We start from the raw sequence: 23,996 nt of genomic DNA on the forward strand, positions 1-23,996 counted from the left end.
AATTGTGCATTTAGTTCACACACGCTTTAATCTGATCATTTTTTATGATAAAAAATCCTTGAAGTGATAACAGCGGTAATAAAAAAAGCTAGTTTATACCTGTTAGTCTCTCTATGACTAATTTAATGACGTTTTAAGGGTATATTTTATTTTAAATAAAGGGAAAAAAAAAAAAAGAAAAGAAAAAAAAAAAAAAAAAGGGGTAAAAATAAAAAAAAGGGATCATTTACAGTTACATTGTACAAGGGAGTACTGGTAGTTAAAAAATAAAAAAAACTAGTGTAGTTAATTAATGACGTCTTTGTGGTACTGCTTTGTGGCACTCTGATCTTCAAGAGTAGTTTGTCTTCGAAAACAATTAAAAACAGATTACAGTAGATTAGATTGGATTACGGTACTAAGGACTAACGAGCCATCATTGAAGAGGACGAAAACACCGAATGACTGCTGGGTGACTAGTGCGCGGAAATTTTATAATTTAGGCCACAATCGATTAATGATTGATTTGAAAACAATGGAACGTTGAACTGAACTAAGACTGAATGATTTCACATTTCGGCGCTGATTTTCTGATGAATGTGATTTGAATCCCTTGCCGTTTCCTCAATGATTCCGTCAATGTACGAAATTACTGTGAAAAACTGGTTTTAAATGAAAATGTAACGTGAGCGATTGTTGTAGAAGTGGAAATTTCCGGAAGAAAAAGGAAGAGCGCGTCGAACGTCGTTGAGGAGGAACACTTCAGCGCTAGCGCGTGGTCAGGATTGCGGCCGCTTTCAGCAGCAACGTTAGTGCTTATAAATGATCAGGATCATTAATTGAACATTCCGGAAGAAAATAAGGAGAAGAACGTGAGCATAGAGCAGCAATTAAACGCGTTTATACTACATATCAAGGCGACGACGACGACGACGACGAGGTTTTTACGACGAGTGATTTCAAAGCACCGCACCGCATTCAACTTCACCGCCGGCTACCCAACTATCCGTAATCGTGGACAAGTTTTTTCCGTTGTCGATGGTTAGTGGGTGCGGATGCGAGGGCGGGTGGCGGCGGCGTTTCGAACGCATCCTCATCATTTCCGCTGCGATACGCTGCGATAAATTCGGATTGACATAATCGCATCGCTGTTCGATTCATCTTCAACCTTCACATCATTAAAAGAATGAAATTCTGCCCTGATTTTCAGGCCAGAGTGTGGGATTTTGGGGGATTACTAGCGTCTTCTATGCACAAAAAACGATGTTCTGCGTAGGACCAGCAAAGAAAAACCGCTAGCACGTCGTTTAAATCTATTAATTATATTACTATTACTGTTCCTTGTGGATAAGGTATGGGAAAGTCCAGAATAAATTAATAATAAAACGATACAAAATAAAAAAAGAATAATTCCCAGGCAAAAGGAAGAGTAATTAATGGAATTAATGGAAGAAAACTAATGGAAAACATTTCTATGTTTATTTATAGAGAGAACAAAACAAAGTAAACAACATATGGGAGCGACCAAACAACAAATCCAGTTCGGTAGATTAGGTGATTATGGAGATGTAATCTGCAGAGACTCGTATGCCTCTTTTTCACGATTCAGGTCTATTTATTATACATAATAATCCAGAAAATGAAAAATAAACAAAAAAAGATAAACATCTCACTATCCAATTTAATAATAATTAAATTTAAATCTTTGGACGTTTTCTTTGTAATTTTTCAAAGTGTGCTGTGAGAGCACTCAAGTTTCATTAAAATAATTCCGTAGCATTTTAGAAAAATGGAGCTCTAAGCTTGCGGTGGGATTCGTCATCCGGAAGGGATACAAATTTCTGAAAAAAGTATTTTTTTTACATACCAAATCCTGGCAGGTGTGATTTCTAGATCGTTTTTATAATTTTTTGTAGATATTCTTATTAAAAAAGAACTCTTCAACTATTTTCTGATCTATTCCTGGTACTCAAAATCCAAGGGCGTGTAGAGATCGAACTTTATTTAATTTTAATTCAGTAAGATTATAGAAAGCTGCATAGAATTGGAGTAGATTAAAAATAATAAATAGCAAAACTAAGAAGATTATGGAATAAAATAAAATTAGAAATAATATAGAATTATAGACAGTAAATGCTGAGCCTAAATTTATTGCAGTAGAAATTTTAGGGCAATGCTTAGAGAAAGACTCTCGTTGTCTACTATTTTTCTAGTGTTTATTATTTATTTTATTCTTTAATCATTATTTATTATTGTTTTATCGTAAAGTGTCTGTACTCTTGCGTATATAAATAAGACATAAACTGAGAAAATTTCACTTATTCATTTTTCTCTCACTCTTTGTCTATTTGACCTTTAGAGATGAAAAAATAGTGGATGACGAGAGTCTTTCTCTGAAAATTTCTCCAAAATTCCTCCTACAATAAATTTAACCTCAACACTTTCCTTCTAGAATTCCATATTCTTTCTAGTTTTATTTTACTCTATAATTTTTCTAGTTCTATTTTTTGTTTTGTGATAAAGGGCTGGATAACGGGAGACTACTCGTCTTTCCAATTTTTCATTTTTCATTGGATTAAACGGTTTAATTACCCAAATTTGAGGTAAACAAACATGACTTGGAATCTGCGAACGAGTTTCGAAAAAATGAGAAAAATGAATGGGGGAAATCTCGGTCCGACTTATATCTCTATGGAGGAATGTAGGAATTTTGTGATAAAGCTGGCTGGATCACGAGAATCCATTCGCCTTTCCCCCCAACATCGCTTCAACATTCCTTCTAAAATCAACATAAGCACAGCATTCTTTTCATAGCTCAACAGAACTACGATTATATGAAATTCGATATATTTTCTTTAGATTTTCAGATTTTTTCCCAGTAGTTTTTTCTTTTTATTAATTGAAACATTGTAGTAATAGAAGAGAAACTTGTATTCCAACAAATTGTAGGAATTAAGAAGAATTTCAAGAATTTTAGATCCCCATTAAAGTTCGATAGCAACTCTGGACGTAAGGGTTTCCTTGTGCGTCAATTCACAAACACAGATTTTAATTAAAACTTTCTATTTTCTAAAATTTTCCTACATTATATTATATTTCCTAAAAATATTTCTTTTTCTATATTTCCTAGAAAAAAAATGGTTACGTCCCATGATCAATTCAAAATTTTGGATATAATCAATACCACAAATGTTTTTAAACAAACTCTCAAATAGTACGAATTTCGCGCTACTCGAATTTTCGACTAGAACTCGTTCAAATGTCAAATAATACGGAAGTGAATGGCTGAACCCTCGACTGTTCGAATATTCGAGAGCAAAAATTCGCGTTCCAGAGCGTAGTATTATTTTTTTTATCCTGAAATCGTTCTACATCGCATGAATTACATATTTATCTATTTTTTATAGTCTTATTCATGGAGAAAAATAAAAGAAGAACATGACGGACAACTATTTGAGGAGGAGATGAAACCACCTCAGTATCCAGGTGGAGAAACACCCATACAATTTGTAATTACATGTCTCGTGACCTTCACAGGACCAGTTTCCTATTGTTGAATGAGCGGATTCGTGGGAAATTTTCCGGGACGTGGTCAGGACACAATGACAATTTCTATGATTTAATTATTTCCTATAATTTGATGTGTGAATAGAGTTTAAAAATATAGGCAAAAAAAAGAAAGTAAGGAGGAAAAGGAGGAAGAAAATAATGATCAATGGAAAATTTTCAGGGAATAAGAATTGGAGGAAAGTTTTATTATTTTATTCTTGTGATGTTTTATGTTTTATTTTATTTTTTATGTTTATTTGTTTTTAATGTTTTATTTTAATTTTTTTGTTTATTTGTTTTTTTATGTTTTATTTTATTTTTATATTAAGAACCCCAAATACGAATCAAGAATCTTGTTAAGATCTTGTTATTGAATGAGCTTTTGCGGGAAATTCAGGGAAAAGAATTAGAAATTTTTAGAAAAATTAGAAAAACAGATAATTTTAGTGATTTGGTGATTTTTCATGATTTAAAACAGAAGTGCTTTTTTAGGATGTAAGCAAAATCCGTAGAAAATTTTTTGAAAGAATAAGAATAGAAAAGTTCCACAACGAGAACATCAATACGAATAAGAGCCCCCCTGCAGTCGACAGTCAATGTTGACACATTTGAAATAGCCGCACGAAACACTCAAATAATACGTATAGAACGTTCTGGAACAAATGAATAGGAAAAGGAAAAAGCAGGGAGGAAAAGAGGAAATGAATAGGCATGAAAAAACCGCTTTGAATAGTTGTACATTCGCTCGATTAACCATCACAATGCAATTTTTATTTTTCAACGTTGAGGACAAGACTCTAAACGAGAATCCGGTTCCCGGGGAGCTGGGCGGGCGGGCGGGCCATATACGAAGAGAACAGGATTTTTTTTTCCTATTTACACAAAAATATGTCCTTTACGGGCGGAAGGCTGCGTCCGCCCCGCGAGTTCAAATGGCAAAAGGTTCACGTAGAGCGAATGCCATGCTCGTTCTTTCAAGGACACTCACGCGCGACGCTCGGCGGAGAGAGCGGTGTTCCATAAGTTGTCGCTTGACGAGTAGATGGGGATGGTCGATGGTCTACGATGGGGATCGTGTGGAGCGGTTTCGAGAAGCGCTGCGAGGCATTAAAAGAGGAAATAAAACCCCAAAGCGAGTTCGAGGAGCGCTTTCCTGTCATCGGGACAAAAATCCTGGGGTTTATACGATTTATACGTGATCTAATAGTCTGTCTAGCAGTTTAGCCTAATCACAGTCTGCCTCCGCTGATCGTTGTTGGAAAAAAATGAGAAAAAATTAAAATTAAAAAATTATCAATTACTGTTAATTATTATTAATATAAATGCTTATTCTCATTCTAATCTTTTCCCGTTGCTGGATTTTCTATTGTTTATTTGTATTCAATCCTTGCCTCTTACTCTGGTCACGCCTTTGAGCGTAATAAATAAATAAATAAATTAATAAATTACTTATGACTTTATGCCGTTCGTGACACCTCTTGTGTTAGCCATGAGATTTTCCCACGGATTCAATTCCTTAGCACACTATCCAGACATCAGTACTTAATGGTACTGTACAGTGTGCGTACTGCGTAGATCTCATTCGCCTCGGGTGATAATCTATAAGAACTTTTAGGTGGTTCACCACAGCCTTCCGCAATTCGCGGTAGGACCCCTCAGTTTGTTTTCCTCCTGGAGTTCTTGCGTTGCGCTGCGCTTGGAACCATGAACTCGGGGCTCGGGAATGAGAGAGGAGGAGTTTGATGCGATACCCATAGCATCCGAAAGCTCGAGCCATTTTCAGGTCATTGATAATAAAATAATAATTTAGTGAAAAGTATAATATAAGTTATAATAAATTCAATATAATGTAGTGTAGGGTAGCAGGTTAGATGAAAGGCTTGGTGAGCACCGGGGCGGATTCGAACCTTCGATCGATCGTGCAGACGTAGCGGAACCTCTAACCGCTACACTACACCCGCCGTTTAACTTTAATGTAGTGTTAATATAATAAATATAAATATAATAAATATAGAATACAACATATGTGCTAATAATAATACATGTACTAATACTAATACTAATATATGTACCAATACTAATACTTTACTGCTTTTACTTCTCAAAATGGTGCTGTAAAGAGTAGCACTTTTAGTAATAAAGTAAGGATAAAGTGCCTAGCGTTAATCAATCCGCTTGGGACCTTCGCCCCCACGTTCACTTCAATTCAGGATCGGTTAGGGTTCAGGAGTGTGTAACTGGCCTGCACAATGACTTGCGGTGGCTAGACGATGGGTCAAGTCAGTGTTTTTATCCTCCCCGACAAGTCTGGTACCAATTTATCGACCCCGGAGGGATGGAAAGCTTGGTGGGCACCGGGGCGGATTCGAACCTCCGATCGATCGTGCAGCTACAGTGGAACCTCTTACCGACTGCGCCACACCCGCCCACTTTTACATTCCTTTTGGTAGTAATAACACTGACATGACACATCAGCTGTCACTTTTAGTAATAATAACATATAATATTATTAATAAAACTAATATATAATGAGTAATGTATAGAATATAATTATAATATAATAAAATATGATAAGTTCCATATTAAAACCTCACTGGAATGGCAAGAAGACATAATTCCAGTCCACAATGCGGAGATTTCAGGAAGAGAAGACTGAGGGATTGATCGTGAAGATAGTTGCTGGTGCTCCCTGGTGATGAGGGTGAGTTTGTTGCAGCTGATCACATTCGAACTCACCGGTTGAGTTCGCTGAGTTCTCTGCTGCCGCTGCTGCGACGCTGCAAAGCTGTGCGCGACGAGCAAACACAGGTCCACAACAAAAGAACGAGCACTCTCTGAATAAAGCCGCTTTTCGCCACGATTTTTGCCAAGCGCTTCAACTTTTGATCTTTTAATCAGAGATGAGAAAATTGTGCGGATCATATTCCGGAAATTCGAGACAGCAGACGCTCCGGAATTTTCCCATAGATCTCAAAATGGAAGTGCTAAAGAATCGAAAACGATAAAACGAATAGATGAGGAATTCTACTCTACGTCGAACAAAAATTTATTAATGAAAATTTTCTTCTAAAGACCTTACGTGTTTTGGGAATTGATTCTACTAATTATTTGTTTGTATTTTTGTTTATTGTTTTGTTTTTCTCTGCTTCTTTCATATAAAAAAGATTGTTCTCATCTTATTTGAAAGATTTTTAATAGAACAATTTTCGAATTTGAGCTGTCAAGAAATCTAAAGAAACATAGGAAATTGTAGCGAACTATGATTAAACAGATTTTAATAGATGCTTCCGGAATTTTGAACGCTTGGATTCTGGATTTAATGAGCTATTATGATTGGGGGAAAGATTTGCCCAAAAATAATAGGGAGCAAACTAAAAGTAGGAGCAAAATGCTTTGTGGATTTTCTTAGGAAGCTAATATTTCTTTGCTTTTTTTTTTCAAAAATTAATTAATTAAATTAATCAAAATATCATTGGGTGTTAATCAGACCAAATTTGTTTTCTTTTTTATTCTTTTTTAGTGCACGTTTTCAGCGTGTTTGAAGAATATATATGAAATATATATAATGTAAAATATATAAAAACGAAAAAATAAATAAGTATATATATATATATATATATATATGTATAAATAGACCACAGGTGTTTTCTTCTCTTCTTTCTTGCTGTACGTTTTACTGTGTTTGAATAAATAAATAAATAAATAAATAAATAAATAGTAGCAGCCATTTGAGGAGAACTGGTACCTGACCGGACCGACCTGAGATCCCCTAAAGGCTCTTTTGGGAAATTTAGCTTACAATAATTAAGAGGAGGAAAAAAAAAGAAAAAAGACAAGGAAAGAGCCTCAGGGCTGAGTTCATGAATAAATTGAACAAAAAGTGCAGCAGGAAAAAGCGCAAGCTGCCTTTAATGTCCAGGCTCGGATAAAATCAGGAAAATCAGGGTCCGCTCGTATATAACGTCCTTTTCCATGCGCCACATGCGTGGATACAATGAACACGCCGTTATCTATCTGTACAGCTGGCTAGGAGAGGAAACCAGTGCCTACAAACCCACCTTTGTTTTCCCGGAGCCCTACGGATTGCTGTACAGGCTCGGATTACAAAATAATTTTGAAAAATAATTGTGTTCTAGCTAAAAATTATCATTTATCATTTTTTATTTCACTGTTTTTCGTTGATAAACCAGTTTTTATTGGGTAAATATTTAATATCTTCAATTTATTATATTGTGTTATATCTCATATTTATCATATTATTTTATATATTATATCTCATAATTTATATCTTAGTTGTTATATTCATTTTGTTCTATATTTATCATATTTATTAAATATTATTTTTATTATTATTTATTATATATTGTATTTTAAACCACTTTTTACTATCTGAATGTTTAATATTCTAAATCTATCACATTTCATTATATTTTATACTTATCATAGTAATTTATATATTATATCTCATACATTTATATTTTAGTTATTATATTTATTTTGGTTCATATTTATTATATTATAGCATGTTTTATTTTATATTTATGTTTTATATTGAATATCTTATGAGGTGCATTGAAATCCACAATTGTTCGAATATATCTATCCTAGAAATGCTAATTTATTTTTAAAATAGCGATAATGCAGGTCCCGACGAGCGAGAACTGGTCCCGAAACATATTCGCGCTTGCTCCCCATTACTCTTTTAACTGACCTTTTCAAAGCGTTTATTCTCGCAAGAGTTAGTTTAGAGCTGCAAATCTCTTAGATAAAAAGTAATAATGGAATATCATTGCCAGAAAGGATATGGGTATCGATTTTATCGATTTTCATGGATTTTTTTTCGAGCACACTATCCTATGTAATTAAGTAATTCAATTACAATGAGCTGTAAGTTTGTTATAATTTGAATAAATCCATATATAAATTTCTTACTTCTATGGCCGTATTGAAAATTACTGTAATATTTTATTTGTTGTTTAATTAAACTTTCTCACTAATGGATTTGTCTTCAGAGGCACGAGGAAAAAAAACTACCGTATTGAACAACGAACCGTTTGTTTAACATGCACTCAACGATGCTATTCGTGGCCAAAGTCTCCGAAAGTGCTTGAGGACCAAAAAATAGCGAAAAATCCCCAACGTATCATGCGGGACCGTTAAAATCCGTTCGATTCTTAAATTTGACCTATTCCAAACGATCAGACCAGGAGCATAAAAATATTATTGAAATATTCTGCATTTTTTAAGTAAATATATTAATGAATTTTTTAGAACATTTTAATAAGTTCCTGAGTTAATTTAAATGACTGGAACAAGTGTTTGAAAAAAAAGAAAAAATTTTCTTCGATTCCGACTCACTCTCCTTTAGTTGATGTCTTTACATCTACTTTATCTATCAGAAAAATTTTTAAAAATATTTTGTTATTTGAAAAATCTCAGAAATTCTTCGAAATATCGCTATCTAAAAAATTTTCCTCTATTCGGACTCACTTTTCTTTAATGGTTTTTTTTTACATTCGGGGGAAAATCCAGAAAATCTTTTTCTAAATATTTTGCTATCGGAAAAATCCTAAAAGTCCTCTAAAATATCGCTTTTTAAAAAATTTTTGCTCTATTCGGACTCATTCTCTAATAGCTTTTGTTTACATTTGGGGAAAAATCCAGGAAATCCACGAGCCTTTGTTAACCTTTGTGGAAAAATCCAGTGATAAAATTGATGTGGCAAAAGCGTACGATAGGTGCTTCGTTGGTGAAAATCCAGCAGAGCGGTGGGAAACGTGATTCTTCCTGCTAGTAACCTGCTTCCAAGCGAAGCCCATCCAAGCATCATTAGAGTTCTATGGATGTTTTTCTCGTGTCTAATCCTGAATTCATGCAGGACAAGGTCGTAAACTGTTTTTATGGAAGACGGCAACTGGCTACGCACGTTGCGAGTATTCATTCGATGACGGGGATACTCTTGGAGAATGCAATCCGGGCGCATTTTTAGGTCTGGAGCAGACTTGCCGTAGTAAAAATTTAAAAAAAAAAACAATTCTCTAGCATTTTTAGCAGCAAGCAACTTTTCAGCAGCAATTTTAGCAATTCTAGCAATTTTAACAACCTGGCATTTTAGCAGCAACAAAAAAAAATTTTTAAACTCTAGTAGTATGATAGGATAATGAAAAATGACTAATTAATGATACCGTAATATAATTATTTGATAAAAAATACATTTCTAGAGAAATCAGTGGTCTAAATTCTTAAGGGAACAAAAACAAGAAAACAAATCCCATGCGCTACTGGTGATGTGAGGGTTCTAATTCTCAAGAACAACTAAACAAATAAGCAAAGTAGCAAATGAATTAAGTTAAAATTAATTAACAATTAAATTTGAGAAAAAAAACACTCTTTTCACTATTAAGACTAAGGCACAAACATTAGAAGCTTTCTATAATGTTTTGATAACCAGAGATTTGCTAGAAACTAACCGGTAGGACAAAAATATAAAGATCCTGGATTTTTTTTTGCAGGATAACCAATAAAAAAATTCATGGACCTTCTTCATTTTCATCACCGAAATCCCCACTTTGCGGGGATTTAAGTTTATTTTCTAAAACAAATTTCCACAGAGTAAAATGATGTGCCTAATGAATAAATGTCTAAATTTAAGAAAAAAAATACGTATTATGTTTCTAGTGTTTTTTTTTCTTGGAGAAGATAACCAGTAGAACAATCGTGGACTTTGCTCATGCTCATCGCAGAACTCCTCACTTTACAGGGATTTTTCTGTGTCTTTTTTTGAAACAATTTTTCATGAACCAAAAAAAGTCATAGATGCACTCCTCAAACTTCTGGAAATCAGGGAAAAAGGAAGAAAGAAAATTCGTAGATGCACTCACTCCACAAACTTCTGGAAATCTTGTCAGGTCACTTGTAGAACCAGTTTATAACCTCGTAGAAGATTTCGCATAGTAGTTTGAACTTTGTTAAAATTCCTAGATTTTTCAATAGAGTTGTAGTACTTTGAAAACAATATAGTATATGTGAAAAAATAAAGAAAATTGTTTTATATTTTATTGAAAATTTTAAATAAAATAAAAATTAAGTAATAATAATAAAATTTCGACAACGCTAAAAAGTAAAGTAAAAAAGTGAAGTAAAAGTAAAAGTGAAGTAAAATTAAAAGTGAAGTAATAGTAAAACTGGAAATTAGTAGCTAATTTCAGTGTTTTGCAGACTTCTAGAAGGTTTCAGTAGAGATAATCGCATTTAAGTGTCGAGCTACATCCGTCTAGAAAAAAAAATCCAAGCAAATTAATGTGGATGTGCTGTGTTTTTCTGTTTGCTCCCCATTTCCCGATCCTATTCTAAATTACTAGGATATTCGGGAAGATCTACTTCAAACCTATGTAAACCCGTGCAACAAATGAACATCCGCTTAAACAATCAATATATATTATATCAATATAATAATATTTGTGTCAGTTGTCCAAAAATTTCGTTGTCTTTAAATAAATTTTAAAAAATTCAACTGGCCAACTGGATCTAAAAATGCAAAGGGGAATTGCTGTTAAAATGAGTGGAAATCAAAGAGTAAAATAGTATGAGTGAAAAAAACGAGGAGAATTGTTATAAAAATCTGGAAATTGTCAAAATTCGGACTATGCCAGGAAATGCTATGTAGTAGAACTGAAGTTCGCCGTTAATTCAAATAAAACTAAAAAAGAAAATTTAAAAAAATGGAAATAAAACTGAAAAATACGCGCATACGCGTAGATAGACGAGGATTCAGTGAATCCGACACTGAAAGCGAAACAATCCATTATCCTGCTGCGCAATTTCCGAATCCTCTTCTATGTATGTCTGCGCTTCAAAAAACACGCACTATTTTTGCACGCGCTTTTCTTTCCCCGACTGCCTCAAATTGCCATCTTTGGGCAGCAAAAGTGTAACAAAACAATCCGCATTCTCTTCTGGGAAACGAAACAGCTCGGATTCTGGATAGTTAAGATGGTTTAATAAGATTTCATTTTATTTTAATTGCCTAAAATTCTATTTTAATTTTTTTGTTGTTATTTGATACTTGAGAGCCGCAATGTTAAAGCAAGGTGAAGGCAGCAAAAAATAGGAGAATTTTCTCGTCAGGATGGATCAGGATGCCCAGAACAGAAAACTCTAAACTCAGATTGTGTGCCCGATAAAAAATAAGGAATTTTTGTTGCTCGCGTGGAAGAATACGGTAAGGACAAAGTTCGGCATGTGCTGAGATAAGCAAAATGCTTAGATAAGAAGATTATAAGATAAGAAGATTCAAAACAAGTGGTTTCGTGGAAAAGAGGAGGTCAAATGGTCTCAACAGAGATTTTCCAGCACTTTTCGAGGAACTGAGCCACTCTTTGGTGTTCACCTTCCCATTTTTGGATTGGAATATCTTATTTTAGAATTTTTTTAATATATTTTAGATTTTTTTATTTTTTAAATTTTTTTCTATGTTTTAGAAGCCTACTGCTATTAGACCAAGTACAGCTAATTTAGAGGAAGAAAATGGAAAGACTTCTGGTAAAAAAAAAGAGAGAAAAATAAAATAACGGGAAAAATTCACATTTTCTTGAGAAGAAAAAGAAGGAAGGCGAACTGTGGCTCCCAAAATGGTTTTAATTGTAACAGAAAAAAAAGAAATTCCAGAAAATTCGTAATATTTCGGGAATACAAGGTCAGCGGTTACACTTTTTGAACTGCCATGCGTTCTAGAACCAGTTTTCGCCGCTGATCCCGACACTCATCTGCCATATGATCGCTAAGATTTTATCTTTGGTGATCGTGTGATCGTATCTTTACGGGACAATACTTTAATGGAACTAAAAAGTTTTGGCAGTTTTTTTTTATTTATAATTTGAATTTATCGAAGATACTTTACGTAGTAGGTCAAAGGTTCTCGTGTCTTGAAACATAGGAATACTTCTGTTCATGATCACTAATGTACCCACGAGGTTTTCTTAGATGGGACCTTTATTTACTTGATATTTCGAATTTTTCCCGTCTTCATAGACCCAAATAGAAGCTGTTTGGAATAATCTCACGTTTATTCAAGCGTCACGTTACCCTGAATCAGGGTTTTGATAATCGTATAAGAAGGGAAGCCATATACATTGGAGCTAGTCTTTACGTAATGTTCCATCGGACCTCCGGCGACGGCTGGTAGCACGCAAGGTGTCGCTTCCCAGTCTACCAACGAATGGATATTCTGTGTAGGATCAGCAGAGACGATATAGATGATTTGATCTACACGCACACGCAATATAATAAGCCGAAACGTCAGTCAATTAAATTTCCTGTGGCGGCGTAGCGCAATCGGTAAGAGGATACGCTGTGGCTGCACGATCGATCAGAGGTTCGAATCCGCCCCGGTGCTCACCAATCCTTTCATCCCTTCGGGATCGATAAATTGGTACCAGACGGCGAAGATAAAAACACTGTCCTGACCCCTTGGCTAGCCTCCGCAAGTCATTGTACAGGCTAGTTACGAGTTCGTAAACCTCAAATCGATCCTGGGTTGAAGTGAACGTGGTGGCGGATCCCGAGCGGATTGATTAACGCCACACACCTTATCTCTTATCTTTTTATAAAGGTCCCATCGAAAAACCTCACAGGACACTTAAAGAAAACCTTATCGAAGGATTAAGAGGTGAAAGAGGTGAAACCACATGCACGAACCTCGCCACAAGTGCAAAACCACCTCAAGTGAGGAAATACAACAACCGGAAAGTGCAATCCAAACACACACACGCAGAGAAAGACACGCACATGAAATAAGGGAAAAGAACTCACACTCCGATCGTTCCTGGTTTTCCACGAGGCCCAGCCGGTCCTACAACGATAGTACAATGTTTTTTGAAAAAGAGATTTTTTATGCGATCATATAGAACTTTGATCGTTGACGGGGTCGTTCAGCTGACAAAGGAGGGGGAAGGGGAACGATAAGATAAGAGCGGGAGTCCCTAGCACTGTAAAGCTATACGGCCGATTACGAATTCGAATTTAAACGGTGGCGAAAGTGGTTTTTTCCTGGATTTTTTTTCAGGATTCGTCTGGGATCATAAAATAATAATAATAAAATAATGTTAATAAGAAAATAAATATAATAAATAAACACAATAATACATTAAAAAATATAATGTAAAAATAGAAAAGACATATTATTCAGAAGTAGGAACTAATTACGAAATCTGACTAAGCTAAAGCGAATCACCCCAGGAATCTGACACGGTATGGATTTCCGATGGAGAAACTCTATACGGGGTTGTAGATTTCGGAATCAGGGGTGGTTCCGCTCATCTCTTCCTGATCGTAGGAAAAAAACGACGTGAAAGACTCGGTTTTTCACGATGTTTTCAGTTGCAACGCACCGCTCTCGCACACGCGCCGCGTAAAAGCTGCGAAGCGGTCGAGGACCAGTGAGTTCTCCTCGACCGCCCATTCAAGTGAAACCTATGAATAGGTTGCTGGAGGGGATCAGAACGTATACGTAGAGCGTAGCGTTCTAACGTTCCTCGTAGGAACTAAAGCGGTTCCCACGCCGTTTTTTGGGACGATTAGGGAGGGATGAGCGGAACCACCCGTGATCCCGCAATCCACAATTCCATCTCTAGCTCTTGCCGTGGATTCCCTCACCACGTCAGATTCGTGGTATCCTGCTTTCAACTATGAGTTTAGAGTTATTTCGTCGATATCGCCTGTATAGCTAATCGTCATTGTTTACCCGGTTTACTCTTTGATAGTTTGTTTTCGCTCATTAAACACACAGTTAACCAACAGTTGATCGCTTCGGGTTTTTTATTGTTCCAGATAAGGTGGTACTAGTCAATATTTTTGAAAAACACTGCTGACTGGTACTGAGCGTTGACTGCTAGTACCTCCACAAAAAAACTATATTTCTATATATTTCTATTTTCATTTGTTAAATTTTTACTTAAAGGCAGCATACCACGAATCTGGGGTGGTAGGTGGAGTATCCGTATACGGGGTCGTAGATTATGGAGATCGGGGTGGTTCCGATCATTTCTGCCTGAATCACTGCAAACAGCCGCCTCCGGAATGCTGTTTTGTACGACGCCATCTATCAGCAACGCTCCACCCCTTGCGCCGCCTCCGCCCTGCGATTCGTCGAAAATCAATTCGGGCTGCCCCGATGGGCAGTAAGGGACGCTGTGCGTGCAAGGGTGGCGCGCTGCAGTAGAAGGCATCGTACAAAACAGCATTTAGGGGCCGGCTGCTTGCAGTGATTCAGGGAGAGATGCGCGGAACCATCTCGGTCTCCATAATCTACGACCCCGTATACGGATACTCTACCGGAAATCCGTACCACCCCGGATTCGTGGTATGCCTTTAAACACATATTTCTAAGTTACCGCGCGGAAAAAAAAACTTCCAGTTAATTCTCCGCCGCACGGTTGTCTATACTTCCGCTACAGCGCGCGTTTGCGACGCGTGCACAATGTGTGGCAAGTGGCTGCAGGGTTGAATTGGAGCAGAACGGATATGGCAGAGTAAGGGCAATCAAAAAAAATCGAAAAATTGCGAACATTTCAACTAGACCAGCGTAATATAGGTATTAGTGACTGCGGCATCTTATCTTTGTAAGGTCTGTGAAGCGGTCCTAACCTCAAGGTTGCCTCATGAGTGGTGAGGGTTACTTTTTTGACCTACTTGAGGCAACATACATAATATATTCGTTGTTTTGCGTTTGAGAGGTGTTGAAGCGCTAGAAGGAACTAATGCGATAAAGAGGGGAACGAGAGCGCGTCGAAGAGAGGAGGCGCGCCGCGGACGCGTCGCGGTCGCCAGGTTGAACACCGGATGCCACCAACTCTACGCCATCAACAGTAATTCGTGTACTTGCAATAGTGCACCTAACCTGGTCTTCCTGATGGTCCTTGCGCGGCTCCGTTAAGCACCTTCCCAGAGTCACCAGGTGGTCCTTGTGTGCCGTGTTCACCGGGAGGTCCACGAACGCCCGATGGTCCAGGTGGTCCAGCTCGACCAGGTTTCGCTGGACTTCCATTCTTGCCAGGAGTTCTGGAACAGTTTCAAAATTTGGCGATTGGTCTCAGAAACTGTGATTGGTCTCGACAGCCCATGGAATTAATTTCCTGGCCTTATGTCGCTACTAGCGCAGCAACTCGACTGTTTCCGACGTTTGTCAGAAAGGAAGAACGATTTGCATGCAAATTATATCAGAATTCTGCTAGGGAATTTTTCTTCATTTAAATAAATAGATATTTCATTTAAATAAATAGTGAAATTTGTTAAATGGTAGGAATTTTTAGAGGTATCGTTTGATTTTAAGACGAAGACTGTACATTAGCATGTAATCAGCAAATTTCTTAAAAGAATACGCTATATTTTCATTTTTATTTTTTCTAATTGATTTCTATATTATTCGGCAGTTTTTTTATTTTCTCTGCAAATTGAGCAAATTTATTCAAAAACCTGTTATTCTAGTGTGGGAATTCAAGTCGTGAGGAGAATTTTAGCGAGTAAAATATCTATTTACCCTGCTCGTCCTCTTGGTCCCTTATTTCCAGGATGTCCTGGCGGTCCCGGTGGTGCCGGTGGGCATTTTTGACATGGCAGCTCAGCGTTCGCTTTAGCATCAACGTAACGACCGTTGTTACCGTGACGGCCATTTTCGCCCACAGGGCCTTTCCTGCCTGCAAAAATGTTCTTTTCTTTTATTATTATTATTATTATTATTATTATTATTATTATTATTATTATTATTATTATTATTATTATTATTATTACTATTATTATTATTAGTATTAGTATTATTATTAATAATAATATAATTATTACGTAAGGAAAACTCTGAAAACCAACAGAAACTTAATGAAACGACATTAAACTACCAAATTAACGAATATCAATAAAAAAATAAAATTTAAAAAATTTGTAATAACATTCATAATTAATTCCACTGAAATTCAGTACTAATTCTATCCAAGAGCATGCTTTACGCAAAAATGGTAAGGATTTTTTTTCTGGAAAATGGTTAGGATAAGTGAAGTTTTCTTTCCTACATGGCCTACAATTGGATAAAAAGAATTATTTTTCCTGATTAACATTTTCCTGATCCACGTCACAAAATGACTCAAAGATTGAGTAGGTTTCAAATTTTATGTGTCCTCTAGGATAGCAAGATGAGAAAAAACGAACAACGCACCCGGAAAACCATCTTGACCTCTCAATCCTGGCGGACCCGGTGGGCCTTGTTGACAGCTGCAACCTGTAAAGATTTCTTAAGGAAAATACAGTACTGTGCTGGAAATAAAAAGAATATTCTAGAATATTGGCACCTTTTGCATTCAATTTCGTCTGGTCCCTACATTTGTGTTATTATATATATTTTTTTGAACACATTTATACTATTTTTTTTAACTAGTTATGTTTCAAAATTTCAACGGATGTGGAGCATTGAAGGCGGAAGATATGGGAAAGTACATCTTGTTCGCGCCACAATTTTTTCACCGTTCGCTTCCAAAACGTGGCGGGACCGTCATATGTGGTGAAGTGGAGATTCGAGCAGACCATAAACATGTCAAAATTAAATTCTGAAAGCAAATTTGAAGTTAGTGGCTCGACTGCTTCCGCAAATGGTATTTTCAAAGTTTAATTTTTTCCATTCTCAAGGATTCCGACGATATGTGGCGGATTAATCTGTCAGACTTTTTTCTCGGACACAAGTAGCGATTTTCCAGTAATTTTCTCGAGTCGAAACCATTTCCTCGATGGTCCTACAACCACAACTCTGACTCTCCAACGAAAAATGCTCGAAATGTTCAACCTAAGATTTCTAATTTTGACCTGACGAATTATTTCAGTTGTCCGGAAAACAAACACACCTTATAGTACCAAAACTGGAAACTGATAGGTTCCAGAAATTAATGAATAGTGGACACTCAAGTTCTCCACTATAAATGAATGAATGGATGAAATTAGGTGAAATATTTTCCAGAATTTTTCAGAATTCAACTTTTTTTCCCGGTTTCATACTTACGATATATAATTACGTAGAAAGTGAGGGCAATAGGGTCATGACAGAAAAAGAATCTGGATTGATTTTGTCTTTCAGGAAGTTTTAGGTACGTATACATCACCGGGTTATCCTTGGAAGATGTGGTGCTACGTATTCTCTGGATCGTTGTTAGAATTCTTGTAGTTCTTTTATCTTTGCGTTTTCGCTAATCTATCTTTAATAAATAGCTTTTTAATTAGTTTAGTATTTGGTATTTATTCTAATTAATTAATTAATTAATTAATTAACTAGTCAAGTATTTAGAATTTATTATATTTTGATTGTCTTAGTTTTTAGGTTTATTATTCCATACCTTTTGTTGTTGTTGTTGTTGTTGTTTACAGCATTATTTGAGAAATTTCCCAACACATATAACTGAAATCTTAGAAATGAAGCTAGTTCCTCCCTAAGTTAATGATTAAAGGATAATGGACTGATGGATAATTCTTTTCGTTATAATTGACCTAGGCAATCTAGGAGATTTATTTCGAATTGGCCGTCCTTAACTCTTTTCTTAGTTTCCACATTATTTATTTATTATTTATTTTTGTTTTCCGTTCTTTTCTTTATCGGGTAGAGTAAAAACAAATTACTTATTAAAAAACTGAAAAGAAAATAGCAGATTCTCACAATGTCCACTCGAAAAAGCGGGTGGTCCAGCCGCCTCATATCCCATTCCTGGATACTGTCGACGAGCTCTTCCGAGCAATTTCGACTGTGTGAGTTGGCGCCAAATATCATTGGAATCTTGCTGAACAACCATGATTTTGAAGTTATGCACCGGAAAAAAGTAGGAAAATTCTTTCGATTTTCCACAAATTCCTGAACTCACATGACATTTGTGCAATTGCGTAAACATCAACGTGTTCGCTCTTTGCATACGTATAAAAAATATTGGCAGAATAGCTGAAATGAGAAAAAAGCATGTGGTCGAGAAAATTGACAACAACACGGTTGTTGTTCGTGACGAGACCATCGTCGATTCTCACCACCGCTGCAGTACACCTAAAATAAATAGCATAAAATAGTTTTTTCTTCAAATTTTAATAAATATTAATAATTAATAAATAATAATTATTATGATAATTAAATAATAATAATTAATAATAATTAATAATAATATAACTAATAACAATATGGTAATAATATTATAATAATTAATTTAATAATTTTAATAAATAATACAAAACAGTTTGTTCTCCAAATTCTAATAAATGTTAATAATTAATAAATAATAATTAGTGTAGTAAATAAATAATAATAATTAGTGATAATTAATAATAATATAATTAATAATAATATAATAATTAATTTAATATAATAATAATTAGTTTTAATAAATATTAGTAATTAATAAATAATAACTAGTATAATAATTAAATAATAACAATTAATAATAATATAATTAATTATACCATCATAGTATAATAATAATTAATTTAATAATTTTAATAAATAATACAAAATAGTTTTTTCTCGGAAATTTTTGAAAGAAAATCGGTTGTATACAGAAAGAGGAGTATGTCTGATTTGTTTTGGGATAAGACTGACCGGACCGATGTCCGACCTTGATGATCTCGGCAGATGTCATATCCGTGAAGATATCCGAATATATAGGATACATCTCATCTCCCTACGTTTCGAAGATGAGGTCAGGAGACAAATATACGTTGTAGAAATATCAATATTTGCATGTAATACCAATGAACTGCCGCTACTAGCGCCACACGATGAGGAATTATTCATGAAATGCATTTCCTTTAAAAAGAATATAACCAACAAATGAGTCTTTTGCTCTTTTATTTGTTTACCTTACCTACTGCTTTCTATTACTTGTAAATTACTATTTACTTATAAACCCTATTGTAGATGAAGTTTGAGGATTTAAGGGATAATTTTACACATTTTACATTTTAATTTTTTTTTAATTTTACTACTTTTTCTTCAAAAAAAAGAGAAGAAAAGAGAAAAGAGAAGAGTTTAAAAGAAAAAGAAGCTAAAAGTTATACTGTTGAGAAAAATTCTGAATTAATTGTTTTGTTCGTAAATAATATTTTTAAGCACAGCGTGCAAGGGTCATTTTAACGCTAGCAAAACGGAAAAGACCAGCTAGACTTATAGGAATGGGAGTGGCTTATCCCGCGGATGAGGCGGAGTCTACCCCCAGAGTTTTGTAGCCTCTTTTATTCTACTAGGCGATTCATCTACGTTAGAAGCGTAACAAGTTGCCTTATATGAGAAATTGTTTCTAAATAATACAAAATATAAAAAAATTAATTCATCATATCATTATATTGTTATCTAAGGCAACAATGCAGAAGATGCATATCGATCCATCCGAAAACGTTTTCTGGGAGATTTCCCTTACCACTAAAATTATGTTAAGTTTAATATCGAATAGAAAATGAACCATTTCTATGATTTCTACTCTTCCATAAATTGGAAAATTCTATAGAAATTAAATCTTTATTAAATCGATTCGTATCAAATCCATTGCAATTATCTGTGGTATAAGTTTTAGAATTGTATTTGTTGGTTTACTGGGATTTGTGGAACTTCCGGTATCGGTGCCTGCTGGTGCTCAACCTTCGGCTCGTTGGGATCTGCTGGCGGTTCCATCTCTTTTCTGCTTCTGGCGCTTGCCATTGATGCTAAACCACGCCCATTATCAAGCGATTTGGACGAGTTGTCCGGGTTTTTTTCTAAAGAAGAAGTTGCGCTTTCCTAACCTGTTGCAGGATGTTGCACATTTCTAATAATAATCCATAAATGAGCTGTCACAGCAATTATTGGCAGAGACAAACCAATCATTACTATACCTACAAATAAAATGTTTTTGGAGAAATTTATTTTGTTTTCTCTAATATTACATTAAATATTAATTATATATTTATTTTATATTTTTTATTTTCTAAATATTTTTTATTATTTTATTATTTTTAAATTTTTTTTTACATTTATTATAACCATAATAATAATAATTATATTGCGTCAATATTTAATATGATTAGATATAATTCATAAAGGAAAACTATTAAATTTATTAAAGTAATAAAGGAAAAGGAAATAATTTATATTAATATTTATATATTTATATTGATACTTATGCATAGTACCAGTATAATAGTAATTGTCACTATTAGATACTTCAATTTTACATGCATATCACCATATAAGCGGGTGTAGCGCAGTCGGTAAGAGGTTGCGCCGCGGCAGCAACATGATCGATCGGAGGTTCGAATCCGCCCTAGTGCTCACCAAGTCTTTCATTCCTCCGGAGTCCGGATAAATTGGTACCAGACTTGTCTGGGAGGATAAAAACACTGACTTGACACATCGGCTAGCCACCGCAAGTCATTGTAGGGGTCAGTTACACGTTCCACGTAAACCTCAAACGATTCTGAATTGAAGTGAAAGCGGTGGCGGGTCCCATGCGGATTGATTAACGCTAGACACTTTTTACACACTTTCTAACTTATACTAATATTTATACACTTGCATTTATACTTATAAATAATAATACTTCTTATATTTGATTTCATTAAGGAGAATCACAAGCGAAATATTGATTTTTTTCAAGAAAATTTTAACTACAGTCTGTTCCTTCATGGCTCGTTTCGTCTGTTTTGCTGTGAGCGGAGCGGGGAAAAGGGGAGGTTTTTACCAGGGGGGTTAGGGTTTTTACCCTAAAATTGGGGTTTTTAATATTTTGTTAGAACAAGGGTAAAACAATATTAGATTGTTGGTTTGGTTGAAACAAAAATTTTTGTGGACCCTCGGGGGGGGGGAAAAAAAAGGGGGAAAAAAAAAAAAAGGTTCGAAAAAAACATTTCTTACATAAAAAAAAATGCAAAAAAAAAATCTCCTCCAAAAAACACCCCAAACAAAAAATTTCCCCAAAAAACAAAAAAAGGGGAAAATTAAAAAAAAAAAAAAAAAAAAAAAGAGTGGTGGAAAAAAAAAACTAAGTATTGATGTCTATATTGTCTATGTCCGGGAAAAAAAATTTTTTTTTTTTTGAGACAAGTCTGCTATTGATTTATCGATCCCGGAGCGATGAAAGGCTTGGTGAGCACTAGGGCGGATTCGAACCTCCGATCGATCGAGCGGTCACAGCACAACGTCTTACCAACTGCACTACCCTTGCTTATACGATGATATGCATGTAAAATTTAGGTATCCGGTAGCGATTAAATATTTCTATTTTTTTCTTTAAATAAATTTAAAATTATTTAAATTACTTGGTAAGTTGCTTTATATTAAATAATACAGCTAAAATCCTTTTTAAACCAACCTGTTTTGAGCAACAATTCCTCTAAAAATTCCACCTCTATTTGAAGGCGTTGAAACATCTCAACCGAGCAATCGTTTGAATAAAGTGTACCACGGGCGATTTCATTCCTTGACTCATAATGTTCAAATCCTACAGGATTCTAAAGGGAAGAAAACTATTTTTTAAAAATCATTGCTTGGTCGTCAAGAAAATTACAATCACGATCACGAACCCATTTAAATTCCTGAACTTGGAGAGCAGCTTCAACGTCATTATAATCTGTAGGAGTTGAGAATTTTCTCAAATATCGTGAAATCCCAATATGTTCACATTTCGCATTACTAGTTCTATTACAGCAAGACCATGGTAAGGAATATAGTTCTCTGTAGGATTTAAAAGAATTAAATTTAGTAAAATTCTAGGTTCAAGTTGACCTTTTTTACCTTTTTTTTAAGTTTTTTTTTCAAGTTTTTTTTTCAATTGTAATGTAATCCGTTTGTTTAATTAATAATATTTGTCTAATTTTGTAATTATTGGATTCATTCAATTTACAATTATAATAGTTTCCCTCTTACTCAGAAAAAAAAATTGATTTCCTCCTTAATTTAGGGAGGAACTAGCTTCATTTCTAAGATTTCAGCTATAAGTGTCGGTGGAAATTTCTCAAATAATGCTGTAAACAACAACAACAAAAACAACAACAACAACAATATCAACAACAGCAACAATAACAAAAGGAGTGGAATAATAAACCTGAAAGCTAAGGCAATCAAAATATAATAAATTCTAAGTACTTAACTAGTCAATTAATTAGTTAATTAATTAATTAGAATAAATACTAAATACTAAGCTAATTAAACAAATTAGCTTAGCACTTAACAGTCTTTGAAACAAATTAGCTTACCACTTAACAGTCTTAGTACTTACTAGTAGTAATCTTTAGTAGTTTAGTAAAGATAGAGGAGCGAAAACGCAAAAATAAAAGAACGACAAGATTTCTAACAACAAACGGAACATAAACGCCCACCTTATTATATTTGGATACGTTTCATCCAGAGAATACGTAGCAAACCACATGTTCCAAGGATGATCCGGCGGCGTATACGTACCTAAAAGTTCCTGAAAGACAAAATCAATCCAGATTCTTTTTCTGTCATGACCCTATCGCCCCCACTTCCTACGTAGATTATATATCGTTAGTGTGAAACCGGAAAAAAGTTGTAGTTTTGAAAAATTCTGGAAAATATTTCAGCTAATTTCATCCATCTATTCATTCACTTATAGTGGAGATATTGGGTGCGTGTAAAGAGGGTCCCACCAAGATTGATTGATTATTTGCGGCAGTGTTGTGTCGTACGCACGCAATATTGCACAACATACAAACCTCCTACGTAGGTCTTTGATATTCATTCGGGAATTAGCCGCACAATTTAGGTAAAATACGGCGCAGGAGAAGTTGTTCTATTCATTGCGTGCGTGTACAGAGGGTCCCGCCAAATTTTCGAGCACATACCTCGGCAGAGCAATTAGCGATGATGCGTATCCAAGGGATTTACCTTCGTTGTTGCCTAAATAGCTGACTATCTGCTCACTTAACGCTAATCATACGCTAATCATAATAACCATCACTGGCTAGGATGTAGGTCACGAGCTACCAAATTCTTTTGGAGAATCAGACACATTCACTGGAAATTTTCCAGAAGCTGAGAAATTCTCACGTGAAAAAGGGAAAGATGCATCTATTAGCTCTAAATTACATATATGAAAATTTTTGTTAAAAACAAAAATTTTCAAAAGTAATGGGAAGTAATCGTTATCCTGTAAGTTCCAAGCTTTTCATAGCTCAATCTCGGGCAGAAGGATCTTCTGTATCTCTGACCTCTCCGAAGTTACAGGAAGAAGAAGAGTTCATTAAATAAAATTTCTATACTTACTGAAGATAATATCTGGACAGAACTCGCTCACGTTCTCTTATTTAAACACACACACACAAAATGAAAATAATTCAAATAATTAACAATAACAATAACATAACAATAATTCCTACAAATAATACCATTCTTCTTTACATATTTCTTTATAACTGTGTAGTTCTTTGCGTCTGCGTCTGCCAGGAACAGTGACAGCGCCTAAGATGGT

The 23,996-nt window shown here is 35.0% G+C and overlaps 1 protein-coding gene across 2 annotated transcripts in view; it reads right to left on the bottom strand.

Moving 5' to 3' along the window:
* Positions 1 to 23,996, bottom strand: part of RB195_020625 (uncharacterized protein) — a gene marked incomplete at both ends in the record, with an annotated part of 51,528 nt that overhangs the window by 6,176 nt on the left and 21,356 nt on the right. The window contains 12 exons of one of the 2 annotated variants that reach the window (XM_064188997.1): positions 13,339 to 13,378; positions 15,425 to 15,585; positions 16,064 to 16,220; positions 16,733 to 16,795; positions 18,215 to 18,335; positions 18,417 to 18,490; positions 19,136 to 19,217; positions 20,126 to 20,235; positions 20,314 to 20,403; positions 21,879 to 22,017; positions 22,090 to 22,240; positions 22,885 to 22,966. In XM_064188997.1, the coding sequence (XP_064044878.1) occupies positions 13,339 to 13,378; positions 15,425 to 15,585; positions 16,064 to 16,220; positions 16,733 to 16,795; positions 18,215 to 18,335; positions 18,417 to 18,490; positions 19,136 to 19,217; positions 20,126 to 20,235; positions 20,314 to 20,403; positions 21,879 to 22,017; positions 22,090 to 22,240; positions 22,885 to 22,966 (1,270 nt within the window). The remainder of the gene's footprint in view (positions 1 to 13,338; positions 13,379 to 15,424; positions 15,586 to 16,063; positions 16,221 to 16,732; positions 16,796 to 18,214; positions 18,336 to 18,416; positions 18,491 to 19,135; positions 19,218 to 20,125; positions 20,236 to 20,313; positions 20,404 to 21,878; positions 22,018 to 22,089; positions 22,241 to 22,884; positions 22,967 to 23,996) is intronic. The other variant, XM_064188998.1, reaches the window with a different exon arrangement.

This window comes from Necator americanus, chromosome II, assembly GCF_031761385.1.
Source record: "Necator americanus strain Aroian chromosome II, whole genome shotgun sequence".
NCBI lineage: Eukaryota > Metazoa > Nematoda > Chromadorea > Rhabditida > Ancylostomatidae > Necator > Necator americanus.